This window comes from Aplidium turbinatum, chromosome 16 (genome assembly GCF_918807975.1).
Source record: "Aplidium turbinatum chromosome 16, kaAplTurb1.1, whole genome shotgun sequence".
Taxonomy (NCBI): Eukaryota; Metazoa; Chordata; class Ascidiacea; order Aplousobranchia; family Polyclinidae; genus Aplidium; species Aplidium turbinatum.
The window spans coordinates 12,167,167-12,180,777 of NC_137487.1; the positions used below are offsets into that span (position 1 = coordinate 12,167,167).

Below are 13,611 nucleotides of genomic sequence, written 5' to 3' on the forward strand. Positions count from 1 at the left end.
ATCAAAAAGAGCAAATGAAATACGTCGGTCTGAATTATCCAAGTTACGAAGTGAACGCACAGCCAGCGTATTTTTTACCTTCTTTCGACGTGTGCAAACGTTGAATCAATGCAAAAAAGACATATTTTCCAGCCAAGAAGGTAATTTGCTTATTGTTAAAAGCTGCACTGTTGTAAAAACTAAAGAAAAATATGCTGTAAAAAACTTGCATTCTAGCAATTTCGTTTTTTTCAAACAATTTCAAGAAACAGAACTTCATGGTTTAAATGCGTGGAGAGGCTTTCTCCTTTCTTTCAGGTTGCAATGCATTCGAACCACATACAGTATGTTATCTTTTTGGTCTAAAGTGGAACTTTTGTCAGGATACAGCGTTGCGATTCCCTGTATTTGCTATGGACAAAACAGCTCAATATCTCAATGTCTTTATTTTTCAGACATTTTTTAGTAGAATATTTTGAAATTGTGGAAAAGTTTGTCACATAGAACTCTTGAAAGGGTTCAACCATGAAGAAGTGCGTTGCTCTCCTGGCCTGTGGATTGGCCTTTTGTGCACTAATTTCAAGTGAGTAGATTTTTCTTTCAGCTTGTCTTTCGGCAGTGTTGATTTCATAATCTCGACTCAAAATTTTAATACTGTTGTCAAGGTGACTTAATCAGAGTTCCTCCTGAGGGATTGACGTAATTACAGTAGGTTAGAATGTCGGATCCTTTTGTTTCATCCTCACAACTCTGGTTTAAACAGAGATTTCTATCTTTTACACTTTATCGTTCTACTTTTGTACTTACGTAATACTATGCAGGAGATAGAATATTGTAATTGCGCGATTGTCGATATCAATACAACAACAATACAAAATAGACTTCTCCCTTATTGCAAGATGAAAGTGGTCTCGTACTAGGTTACAAAACCTTGGGTATAGGAAGGTTAGACCTTAGTTTACACGACGTTAGGCTACAGTAGTAACGTCAGGATGGCCAGTTACTTTATCTCAACCAAAAAAATAACAATGAACCAATTAATTAACAATGTTTTATCGTTTCTTCTATATTGTATTTTAATTTTTTCCCTGCATGCATCGTATTGTTTAATTGTTCCCACACTAGAACTTCAAGAAATATAGTATGCTTGGAATTGCGCTATGTCCATTTCGATATTATTTCGATATAGGCTGCAAAGACATTTTTATGACAAATTTTCTTCAGCATTTGATCTGTTGAGGCCCACTACATCAACTCCGACTTTGTTATAGTTGTAAAAGCGGATTTGTCTTGTTGGTGTAATTAGTTTCGGGAGAACTGCAACAGATGCATTGTTGACATTAAACGTTCAATCTCTTTGTTCCTGTTTTTTCACTAGAAGCGAGAGCGTATAAAGAAATTTCTCAGAGAAAAATTTGCTCTTTAGAGAATTTTTTGCTCAAATTCTTTCCCACTGTGTCATTCTACCTGTAATTTACAAATTCACCAAGTGGACACTGCTTCTTCCTACATTTGAGGCCTCCATAAGTTATGTTGTGTGATCCAAGCACAGCCATCAGTGAATTGTGTGTTCATCTAAAGTTGTAAGATCTATATATCTATCCTATAGTCTCGTTATATTGAATTCTGATAGACGATTTGGTGTGCAGTCTGAAAGTCTGCGCCACAGTCACAAGTTAGTGATTCGGCGAGGTCCCTATAACATTTATTCCGAGTTTATCTGGTGTACTGCTTTATTCGTATAATCAATGAACAGACATCTTTTTTATAGGATATAATTGCTCATAGCTTGTTAGTCTCCATTCTAGGGCATAATTGGACGAACAATTGGTCACAAATGTTCCAAAAATGCCACAAGTATGAAAGTATTTAGCTATCTTGGTCTATCCTTGTCATGGAAGGTAATGAACTTGTTGATGCCAAGAAAAACTGTCATTTGGTGCAATTTCTTGAAATAGCCTAAGCTGAGTCCAAATATTTTAAACTCCACAAAAAATGCACCTAGTAGAGCTCTTCAGAATTTCCTCCGGCGCGCTGAAGTGGAATGAGACTTGAGAGTCTTCAAGGTATCTATAATGTGAACTGGTACACTATAAAACTGGACTTGGTGTTGTTAGCTTAGCACTCGAAATGCATAATAATGGATTGCAGAATGGTATTATCGATGAAGAACCTTGAACATTCGTGTGTGCTAACAATTTCTCTTTGGCGTACGAAAGGATGAACACCAGCTCTAATGTAGAAGATATTAGCTCTTGTGAGAGCTTGTGTTCTTTGCCACTTTCAGGAAAGTCCATGTCACACAGTTTTTCTAATTTTTCTGTACCGGCTCAGTTGGTCTATCCTTTGTACCTACCCAAACAGCCACTTTATCTGATCCAGATCATTACCTGATTGGGTACGGATCTGATCCGACGTTTATCAGATCTGGACCAGATAAAGAGGCTGTCTGGGTGTCTTCATGTTTGAGATTAGCCAGGCTACAGCAATCAAATTCAGTTGGTGATTGATTAAAATGTTTCCTTGTTGTATAAGCGCTGCAGTCTTCTCCAACAAGTTTAGCGAAGAAGGTTAGAATAGGCTTCAGGTTATGTAAACGATTTTTCACCTCCTCGTTTGAGCTCCGGAGGCCGAGAATCTCTTCCTTTACCACCCCAGATTTATGATCTTTCAGTCTTTACTACATTGTTCATTGTTCGTTCCATAATGTTTCCGGTAAATTCTTGAATTTTCATAATATTACGCAAAACTTTTATTTGGGCTGCTACAAGAATTTCTCATATAAATCTCAAATATTGGAAAAAGTTACAATATGTAATTGGGATATAATTTGCAGCTTTCTTTATATGTTTTTCAACGTGCTCAGCCATAAAGCTGTGTTCTTTGTGATATTACTCTTTCACAGAAACTATGATGTCGATAGCGATATATAGCCTATGCAGTTCTAGGCGTAACTCGATATACAAATTGGCTCCTTCAGGCTCCCATCCTAATTTTCTATAGTAAAAGTAAGCTTTACAGAAATAGGTTCGGCAGCGAGAAATCTGGGAATGATAAGCAAACTATAACTGTCAAAAATTACGTATTGAAGTCATAAAAAATGTCGAAATTGACACTATGGAAGTTCTAGTGTTAAACCTTCATAAAAGATAATGTTTGTGAAAGTAGGTCTTGCTTTCTAAGCTTTCATGAACTATTATTGTATAATCGCATTTTTTGTACGGTAATCCGTTCTACAGAAATTGTTGGACATCTTAAAAGACATTAAGATCTAATTGTTGCCTTCACTCTTTGTTGACATGTTCATGTTTTAGATGCACGAACCCAAGAAGAAGAAGAACCAGAAAAGGAATACCCCCCTTACGATGGGTGGTACAACAACAGAGCCCACCCAGAATGGGGTGTTGTTGGTGAGTTTTTTGTAACGTAAGGGCAGTTTTAGAAATTGTTCCTAAAGGAATAGCCATTTCTATTTTGTCCAATTATTTTTGTATAAGCATTGCAGCATACATGAAAAGAAGGCAACTGTTACTAACATATAAACATCGTTAGATAACAGTGAAACTTCACAACTATGTTAAACATAACTTAAATTTTGTTTGATATAACTTTTTTTTAAAGTTATGTGTCCGTATATTTGGTCTAACTTGTATAAGAGCATGTTTTAAGGACTCCAACGTTAAACTTGGGGTGCTTTCTTCGTTTGGAGCTTTTCATACGTTTTGGTGTCATTTCGAATTGAAAGCGAAACTAAGACATACAACTTTGCGTCCAAACAAAATTAAACAACTTGAAAACTTCGAAACATTTTTGTTTTGAGCTGCCCTAGCTTCCGTAAAGTTGCATCCGTGTCAAAGGTGCGGTACCTTCTTTTCCGCTCGATGCCTATTTACCACAAGGACAGTCATTAAGCAGATTTCTCCGCCAGTGGCATATGCCTGTGAAACATTACGTACTTTGAGTCAGGTCACACACCGACAATTTCTTTTATTTTGTATATGTTATGTTATACAATTTGGCTTTGAGTAGGAAGCTAAAGGTTCCGTGCAGCAATTTTTAATCTTTTTTTTGGTCACGAGCTGCTTTCAAATAATCGTTAAACCCGCAGACTGTCAAAACTCGTAGAATTATTTTGCGTAACAGCTCTGAAAACTTGTTTTCAAATATTTAAGTTGTTGCTTTTGTTTTAGCAGTTTTTTCAAATATCAATACTTTAACAGACCCCCAAGGAGTCCGTGTACATTAGATTACGGAAGTGTTTCAGTTAGATGCTACATTTTTAACACAAAAGACTAACTTGAAACTTGCATGCATTTTGTAAAAAAAAACTATGATAAAGCATTACTTTTTTGCAATTTTAAGCAAGTAACATACATGACTTTTATTAGATGTTACACACAAAAAAACACATCGCATTTCATCGTTTTATGTCAATACAGCATTAGAATAGAAGCAGCAACTGTTATTGGCCTAAATTGTAGGCTACATATTAGCCTACAATTTGGAATCAGAGGTGGTTGTAGAGGTTTAATCGAATGTGATTACGCCTATGTGGCAACAAACTGCCCTTTACTCTTTTTGTACAGTCATATTACGCCTTTTCCGGCTGTTTCTTGTGTTTTATTGAGAGACATGTTTTAACCCTAGAACACATCACGATCTCCGTTTTTTATATCTTCTGTTTTGACAAGTGTTTAACTCTCCCGAAACCCAATCTTAAAAGAAATATGGTAACTTCGTAAGCATGTATGATTGTGTATTTATAAGTACAATACAGTATATCATTTGAATTTATTTTCTTGTCTGACGCGACCGTCTGTTTTTCTCAGTAGATTCTATATATAAAAAAGATAATCTTTGATTGCATGTACAGTATTTTAAAGCCTTGCGATGTAAAGCTTATGTAAAAAAAATAAGGAAAGTTTTCAATAATAAGAGATCAGTGGCTATTACAATAATATATACATGCATTATAAGCTTGTGGTTTTTTATATTTTGATTATTATAAAGAATACCAAGTATGGCTAATTTTTTTGCTGAAAATAGTTATAAAACATTTAAATTTAACCTGATAAATATTGCCTACCTTTTTGTGTTCCAAACAGAAAAAAAGCACATCAAATATCGACCAATGAAGGGCTACAAACAGACATACAATATTGATTACGCAATATTTTTTTTCTGAATCAGTGTGCCAGATCTTATGGGTTCACAGTATACAAAAAATGAATGGAATAAACTATACCGGTAACAGAAATGCATAATTGCAATCTTCAAAAAATCAAGTTGTTCGCTTCACAATCCAAATGATTATAATTGCTTGATTGATGTGTTAGCTTTTAGTGAACCATGTGTTCACAAAAAAGTAATTTTCAAACTATGTGATTTTTTTTTATGCAAGATGAAGAAAGCTTGCAACAACTATTTTTGTCATTGCAGAGTCGGCCCTTACAAGATTGTTAGAATCACACTACCAAGATGGCACATATGCGCCCTCTGGCGAAGACAGACCCAACCCTCGTGTTGTCAGCAACTACACAATGTCTGGATTAACAGGAAACGGATCATATGTCGGTCGAACGGCTCTTCTCGTGTTTTTTGGTACGTTTATTTATAAACACTCATTTTGCTTTACTCTTATGACCAGGGTTGCATTCCTGGGGGGGCTCGGGGGGGGCCCAGCCCCCCGAAATACGAAAAGGCTTGATGTAGGGGGGGCTCAGGGGGGGCTCGTTCAAGCTTCCTTTTTTCAGCTTTCTGGCTGAACAACAACTTCTCGACTGAACAAGTAACACTTTAACAGCTTTGTCACAACAGAACTGCAAAAAAACACGAACATAAGTTGATAGCAATCGCCAATTATCACTTTTGTCAGAAACTCTCTAGACTGGGAATATCAACTTCGTAGTAGCTAATCGTCATGTCAAATGGACTGTTAATTCTCTACTTCAAATAAAAAAAGCTATTCAAGAAGGAATAAAGTATTCGTTTAATGAAGTTGTTAACTTGAGTCCCGGAAGTACAAAAAACTACTCCTTTAAAGGCACAACATTGGACCGTAATCGGTTTATTCAAGCTTTGGTTGACAGCATTGGAAGCAGGATGGTGGACATCAACCATGAAATTTCTGTGAAGAGTTTGGAAATTATTGTACCAGAGTTATGGCCTGCTGCAGTCGAAGTTCCATGGCAAGAAGGGGAGCAGAGATTACGAAAAATAGAGGAGAGATTTCATGTCATCACTCCTATTTCCGATTTTCGATTGTATGTTGACAATCCTTGTCGTATACCAGATAGCCTACGATAAAATTGCTCAAGAACGTAGTACTAAACATGATTGCTATAAGTTCTGCTGAAGCCGAACGTGGATTTTCACAAATGAACTTGGTCATCACACCGCTACGATCATGGCTGACCATATCACTTCTTTCAGCATTGTTGTTCATCAGCATCAATGGACCACCTCCTCATTTATGGAATGGCACTGCGGCAACTCAGAAGTGATTGCAGACTCATCGGTCGGCTGTGGATATTCAAGTTAAGCATTCTAAGCTGCCCACATTGAAAGAACTCAGATCTCTGCAAAAACTGTTTGCTGGCTAAAATCAAGGACTGTCGTGGTGCTTTTATCTTAGCCCATCAAACCAAAGACCTGGCAGACAGGTTATTTGTTTTGTGTAATCTCGTTTGCACGAACTTGGAATATGCTTTTGCTGTAATTGGAGTTTTTTAAACTGTTCGTGAATAACTAAATGAGATTTTAGTGTAACTGTCACATTGGCAGCTTATTGGTTCTTACTCGTTAAGCTGCAACCCCAAGCGCTCATTTCAAGAATTGTACTTCCTTACTTTCCTATCGCAGTCAATGTTTTTGCAAGGATGTGCTTAGGATTGGCTCATACAAATAAGTTTACAATTGAGTTAAGAGATTGGAATTAGCTCATGCAAATCGAGTTTCAAGTGTAGGCCTACGCAGGAAAAAAAAGCAAAGGAGATTGCAGTGTAGCAACAAAGCCAAATTTCAAACTTATAATTTTATATCGGATTCAACCACGTTTTCACGTTTTGTTGCTTCTACCTTTTTCTGTACTTCAAGCTATGTTTTAGCATGGGTTGTTTTTCGACATGATGTTCAGAAGTAAAAACATACTGAACAGTGTTTCCTTTTAAAAAAGGTAAACATTGTTGGCTAACCTACACCGATTACTTATACATACTTTGTCTATAACAACACAGCTAGGTGTTAGAGCCCCCCCAAAAAATTTTTTAGGAATGCACCCCTGCTTATGACTTACTGCATCAACTTAAAACGGATAGTGTCTCTGGTTTGCCATTGTGTGAATTTAATCAAACTGAAATACAATAATGTCCAAATTTGCAGTGTTTCCACCTTTTTACTGCCATAGCAGACTCCCTTATCGTTAAACAATATCTTAAAATCCGCAAGTTAAAAGTAACTTCATTTCGTCCTCTTGTGACTTATCAACATCTTTTTGCATGTCCACAGGTCAACAGGTTGTGGAGGAGGTTCTGGATGCTCAACGAGCCGGTTGTCCTCCGGAGTATTTCAACATCGAAATTCCTAAAGGAGATAAACTGTATGATCCTGAAGGAAAAGGAGATATTGTAATCCCTTTCCTGAGATCCAGATATGATCAAGGGATTACGGGTTATAACCCTAATAACCCAAGGCAGCAGGTGGATTACTTATACTTTATATTATTTTATGTCCTGCAGAAAAATCACCGTTCGGTTTTACTGCCAGCTTTACCGCATTGAAATACGTTTAATGTATTGGGATAAAGACGATTTGGTACTTCAAAGATGCATGCTTGTTCATCAGCTTGTTTTAATAATTTCATCGGTACATTAATCCTAATTCCATAAACCTATCTGATTGAAAAATTACATTGCGAATAAAGAAAATTGCCAGGAAGAGAGTGTGGTTACCTTTCATACACCTTAGATTTGCGTTGAATAAATTGTGAAGTTCGAAAAAGGAAATAGTGACATACAAATACAACCAAAGGCTTTCTTGCCACTAATTTTCCTTCTTCATTGTAGTTCTTGTCATGATTGACAATATTTTTGTTAAGGTGTATCAAAAATATGTTTGTTGCTGTTTTTAAAGATATTGAATTTGTGAATTCAAACCAGATGTACTTTCTTTCAAATTGAGAAAAAAAGCATTTTTTATTTTTTCATTTAAGTTCTCATCCTTGATTTATGAATAAATCCAAACCACCAAAGCACTGTAAATGCATGCTGTAGGGCGTCACAGGCGAATGAAAGTAACGTTCTATTTTTGTCTACTGCACAGTGAGTGCACACCACACTTTGGAGGTTAACTGAAATGAAAATTTGAGAAGTTTTTTTGTATTGGAAACACTTTATTTAATCAATTTTTATTACTAGATGAATGAAATCACACCTTGGATAGACGGAGGTTTAACATATGGAACAAGTAAAGCTTGGGCTGACGCCCTGCGGTTGTTGAAGAGAACCTGTCCAGAACGTGCCTCTGCCACTTCTGAAGAGCAAAACATCTTCGCTAGTCCAGTGAGTTGCTTGTTGGATATAACTTCCGTTTGATCTTTACCACCTTTTTATAAAGATTCAACTTTAATTCTCATTGATCATACAGAGTAACCCAGAAGACTGCAGAGGAGAGTTAGCCTCTTATAAAGATCAAGGCCGCCTTCCTTTAGAAAACTCTGTGGGACTTCCATTGGCTAATCCCCCTCCACCAAGAGATCACGTCCTCAAACCTGTAACTCGATTTTTTCGTAAGTCCGTTTCTTCATGTACGTTGAATACAATGCTCAGTAAAGGGTTCATTACGTGACCTCACTGAAGGTTAGGTTGTATATTCTGGGATACACATCTTAACGATAACGTTGAATCTCATAAAGTTTACTGTCAGTTAATACAAAATTATGATGTCTAGTTGGAAACATATGTAGAGAGATAGCCTACTTCACTTCAGCGAAAAATGTTTTTTTTTTTTTATAAAGAAATGCTTTGATTTATTTTATTGTCAGTACTTTAGCAGCGACCACTTGACCTACTCGAAATTTTAGTAAGAAAATCACAGGACAAAAATCTGTTAGAGATAGGGATGCTTTCACAATATTAGTGTAGCCATTTTAGTTTGAATTACAACTATTTTGTTTGTGTGTTTTTTTACGATTCAATTATCAAATATAACTCCATTAAATTTGAATTGCAGTGACACCAATAACTTACTTTCAAACAAAATAAATTATAATTTCAGGCATTGGAAACCCTCGTGGTAATGAAAATCCCTTTCTTTTGACATTCGGTATATTATGGTTTCGTCATCACAACTGGTTGGCCAGAGAAATTAGAGATGCTCATCCCGACTACTCTGACGAGAGAGTTTTTAATGAAGCTAGAGCTGTCAATATCGCTACTCATCAGGTAACGGTAATCTGTTTTTATTTAAAACATTAACTATTACACAACAACAAAATGTGCCACGCCTTTGTTTGTTTTGAGAATGTGCTCAACTTTAGCAAAATAAACTTCACTATAAGACCTCATTCTCTCGTATTTTTAAACACAAATAATTGTAGCTGATGTAAAGGTTACCTGTTGAAGATTTACGAATATGATTTAATTTTCTACTTTATAATGAAATAAGTTCCTTGTCTGCTGATAATTTAATCCTAGTTTGTCGTCTACAGCTTGACTAGATGTTGCAGAAAATGTTTTAACTCTACCCATACTGCAACAAACTCTGGTAGGTGTAGGTGTAAAAATAAAGCTCTAAAAAGAAGCTGAGTTTTTTTCTTGAAAGAATATGATTTTTTTCCTTTTCTTGTAGCCTATGTACAACGCAACAGTAGGCCATGCAACAATAGCAGTTTGCACGTTGCTAAAATGTTTTGTTTTCAATCACAGAAAATCATTCTTTACGATTGGTTACCGATGCTTTTGGGAGAATGCGGAGAACTCCAACCTGGGGAAGTATGCAACAATGTCACTGAATATACCGGTAACCTTCGCGTTCTGCCTTATTTTTTAATTTGATTTAGTGTACCTCTTTAACTGCGTGGTATCAGGCATGGATTCTTAAAGTGATGTTTGCGGTCTATGGCGCGTTTGCAAAATGATAGTAATGGACCCCAAAGTTACTTCAAAACACATTTCAGTTTCTTTAACAAAGCTATATTTTGTGACCTACAGTCCTGTAGAGTGTCAAAGTTTTTATATAAGTAGCTACGTTATTCATCGTTACGCATTCATCTGTACCATCTAAGTTTAAAAAAATATAACACCATAGTGTTAACTAATGGAACATACTTTCAGGTTACAAGTCCGCAGTTCATCCTGGCATTACTCACGTATTTCAGTCGGCCGCTATGCGATGGGGTCACACTATAGTGCCTCCTGGGGTATATCGTCGTTCCAAAGTTGATCCTAATGAGTAAGTCGCAAGATAAATTATCATCTGTCCAAGATTCGCCTCTTCATTTGTCCAAGACTTAGATTAGCCTGCACGATTCAACTTTATCAAGAGCAAAGTAAACATCCATAGGCGTAGCCAGGGGGGGGGGCGAAAGGGGCCATGGCCCCCCCTCAAATTTTCAAAGTTTGGATTCCGAAGTTGAACCCTTTGTTGAAAATATAATATAATTTGTATAAATTTATATCGTTTTCCAAGACATCTGGCTATTAACACCCCCCAGGACTTGTTTTAGACACACAGAAAGACACCAATAAATTTTGAAAATCGTAAATCGCGCAAAGTTTACGCGATTTACGCTTCTTTTAACTAATCTGTGGAAGCAATTTCAGAATGGCTTACTCTGTTGGGTTTTTGTGTAGCTGAGTTTTTTGTGTTCTCTAATTTTAGCCGCAGTTTTGCCCGTTCGCGTGTAACAGCTACCTTTAATAAGTTAATAGCTGTTTATCTGCTAATAAATTTCATACAAATATTACCCTGAAAATGTTTCCAGAAAGCGCTATAATCCATTATTTGAGTGTAATTTTTCACAAATTTTCCGGGAGAGCATGCCCCCGGACCCCCCTAGAATACGCGTGCCTTCGGCACGCTCTAACCCTCCACTAGCTTTATTGCTTCCCTTGCTTAACCCACCACGATACGCCACTGCAAATCAAACACTTTGTCGCTCTCTTCAATTTATCAAATATTTGGCCCCCGCCCAATGTTTTTTCTAGCTACGCCACTGTAAGCATCCACAAACAGAATGCACTGAAGTGAACATAAAAAAATGAAATTGACGAGTTATAAAGTCGAAAAAGTTTGGTGCATTTCATTGGTTTCACTAACCTTTTCTACAGTAAAGCAATATTTTTACGTTGTAAGAAGTAAGAAAAGCTACACAAGAGATAAATAGCAAAAACGACGATGGCCCGCTCTGCGCCGAAAACGTTTCATCTTGTTTTGCTTTGTTTTGGTTTCTGCTTTATTTGAATAATGATATTGAACCTAACTTTTTTAATTTGCACTCAGTCCAAAAGACAGTTGCACGTTTCGAAGCACTTCGATGAAAACTGCCGGTGATCGACACTCCTTTCAGGAAGTGCACGTTGGGAGACCCGGACTGCGGACTTGCAATACATACTGGAATTCAATTGTAAGTAATTTAAAGCTGCAAACTGCTAGTTAAAAAAGTTTAAAATTTAAGCACAAGCTTCCGCTTTCCATTGTGGAAGAACCTGTGGTGATAAGGAGTGTGACGCCTTTGGCACAGACGGCAAAACCGCATCATCAATGATTGCAGCATTTTCTGCCTCAAAAATAAAAAAGACAGTTTGCGTGTTTTGAGTGACAAAGCCAAAGATCAACTTTTCTCAAGTAGCAACTACGCCTTCTATTGGGCTCACTGGCAAGAACCTTGCGTGATTTGAAAGCAACTGGTATTTTTACATCTCACTAACGCACATTTACATTTTTGTACATATAATTTTCCCATCACCGAAATAAAAACTATTTTTGTATCCGTATCACATTGTATTGTTTTTAATCTCGCACTTTCTTCTAAAAGATATCATAAAGTGGTCTACATCTCCATGAGGATCGATTAAACAATTTTCTATTGTCAGCATTCAAAATGGCTATACTGGAGTTTGTTGCTTTTTCAGGAAGCTGTACAGGAAACGGATATAGACGAACTGTTGATGGGAATGGCAAGTCAGCTCAGCGAACGGGAAGACAACATCATTACTCCTGATCTTCGTGGAAGTGTGTTTGGACCTCTTGACTTCTCAAGACGAGACCTTATGGCTATAAACATTCAAGTGACTAGTTTGATTATTTTTATTTTACATTAATGTTTTAATTACAGCAAAATGTTAAACATATCTTGATCTGCACTACTATAAATCAGTCCGTCAGTATTGCATTTTTAATAAAAGCATTGGCACTGATATGGCTACATATGACTCAAGAGTACAAGGCATTTCAGCTTTACGCTACCAAACCCAACCTGGAATTTTGCTTTTATATGAAGTGAAATTTTGAGTTTCTGTAAGCAGTGGTTTTCAAAAGTCACAGTCTCGTTTTGTGATTTGTAGAGAGGTCGAGATCACGGTTTGCCCGATTATAACACCGCAAGAAGATCGCTGGATATGGTTGAAAGAAAAGACTTTCGAGAAATTAATCCGGATTTATTTGCAAATCAAACACACCTGACTTCTCCACCAAATATCACATCTGAAACTGGAGAGGAGGTATAATTTTTCTAATTCTTAAACGTCGAGAATATTTTGTAATTCTAGTGATTAAAGCAGTTGCTCTGCAAGATAAAAACGTCAAGTTACGTGATGGTTTTTCTCAGCAGTCGAGTGTAGTAAACATTTTTGGGCTCATCAGTATTGCACCACTATATCATGCCACATAGTTCTCAATCGTTGCTTTTGCATCAGAGCAACTCTCATCAGAAAAACTCTCATGAGGCAATTGAGTCTAAAAATCTTGTACATATCAAGTCGATATACTTAAAACATTTTTGGTTTAGGTTCTCGAAAGGTTGATTTTGGCACACAATGGTTCCATAGATAGAGTCGATATTTGGACAGGCGGACTTCTTGAAACGCGTCCGAGGGGCCCAGGGGAGCTTTTCCGACAAATTATCTTGGATCAATTTTTGCGTATTCGAGATGGGGATCGTTTTTGGTTCGAGAACAGAGCGAATAAGTGAGTGATCTGTATGCTAAGTCATAAAAATATCATCAGTTCTATTAAGTAAACTTACCGTGTCCGTGTCATGTAATTGGTGATGACGTGTGTAAGTCCTTGAAATCGTGTTCAAAATGCTTTGTTGTAAGATGACTTGCCAATCGATACAAAACAAGTCTAACTTGCTTGCTGGTGAAGATAAAGCGTTTCATGTCATGTTACTTTAACAAACTAGACTTTTTTACGATTTTTGATATCATTTCGTATCAATATTGTGATAAGAAATCAACGGTGCTTAGTTATTATACACTGTATGTAGGCCAATTGTTGAGAAAATAAATATAGTTGCTACTTTCTGAAAAACCTGTAAAAGCCTGGTTCACCCTTATTAGAATTCTCAGAAGGTCCTTATGCCAATAGAAACAATCCATCGGGGGAAAACTGACAAACAAAAATGAACAAGAA

The 13,611-nt window shown here is 36.7% G+C and overlaps 1 protein-coding gene across 1 annotated transcript in view; it reads left to right on the forward strand.

Annotated features, from left to right (window-relative positions):
- Positions 1–497: 497 nt before the first annotated feature.
- LOC145785143 (dual oxidase 2-like) overlaps positions 498–13,611 on the forward strand; it is a 30,347-nt gene continuing 17,233 nt past the window's right edge. The window contains exons 1-13 of the mRNA XM_082596844.1: positions 498–562; positions 3,294–3,389; positions 5,419–5,580; positions 7,486–7,676; positions 8,394–8,537; positions 8,623–8,764; positions 9,253–9,419; positions 9,903–9,996; positions 10,311–10,428; positions 11,479–11,602; positions 12,111–12,266; positions 12,543–12,698; positions 12,986–13,164. Of these exons, the coding sequence (XP_082452970.1) occupies positions 505–562; positions 3,294–3,389; positions 5,419–5,580; positions 7,486–7,676; positions 8,394–8,537; positions 8,623–8,764; positions 9,253–9,419; positions 9,903–9,996; positions 10,311–10,428; positions 11,479–11,602; positions 12,111–12,266; positions 12,543–12,698; positions 12,986–13,164 (1,787 nt within the window). The 5' untranslated portion in view covers positions 498–504. The remainder of the gene's footprint in view (positions 563–3,293; positions 3,390–5,418; positions 5,581–7,485; positions 7,677–8,393; positions 8,538–8,622; positions 8,765–9,252; positions 9,420–9,902; positions 9,997–10,310; positions 10,429–11,478; positions 11,603–12,110; positions 12,267–12,542; positions 12,699–12,985; positions 13,165–13,611) is intronic.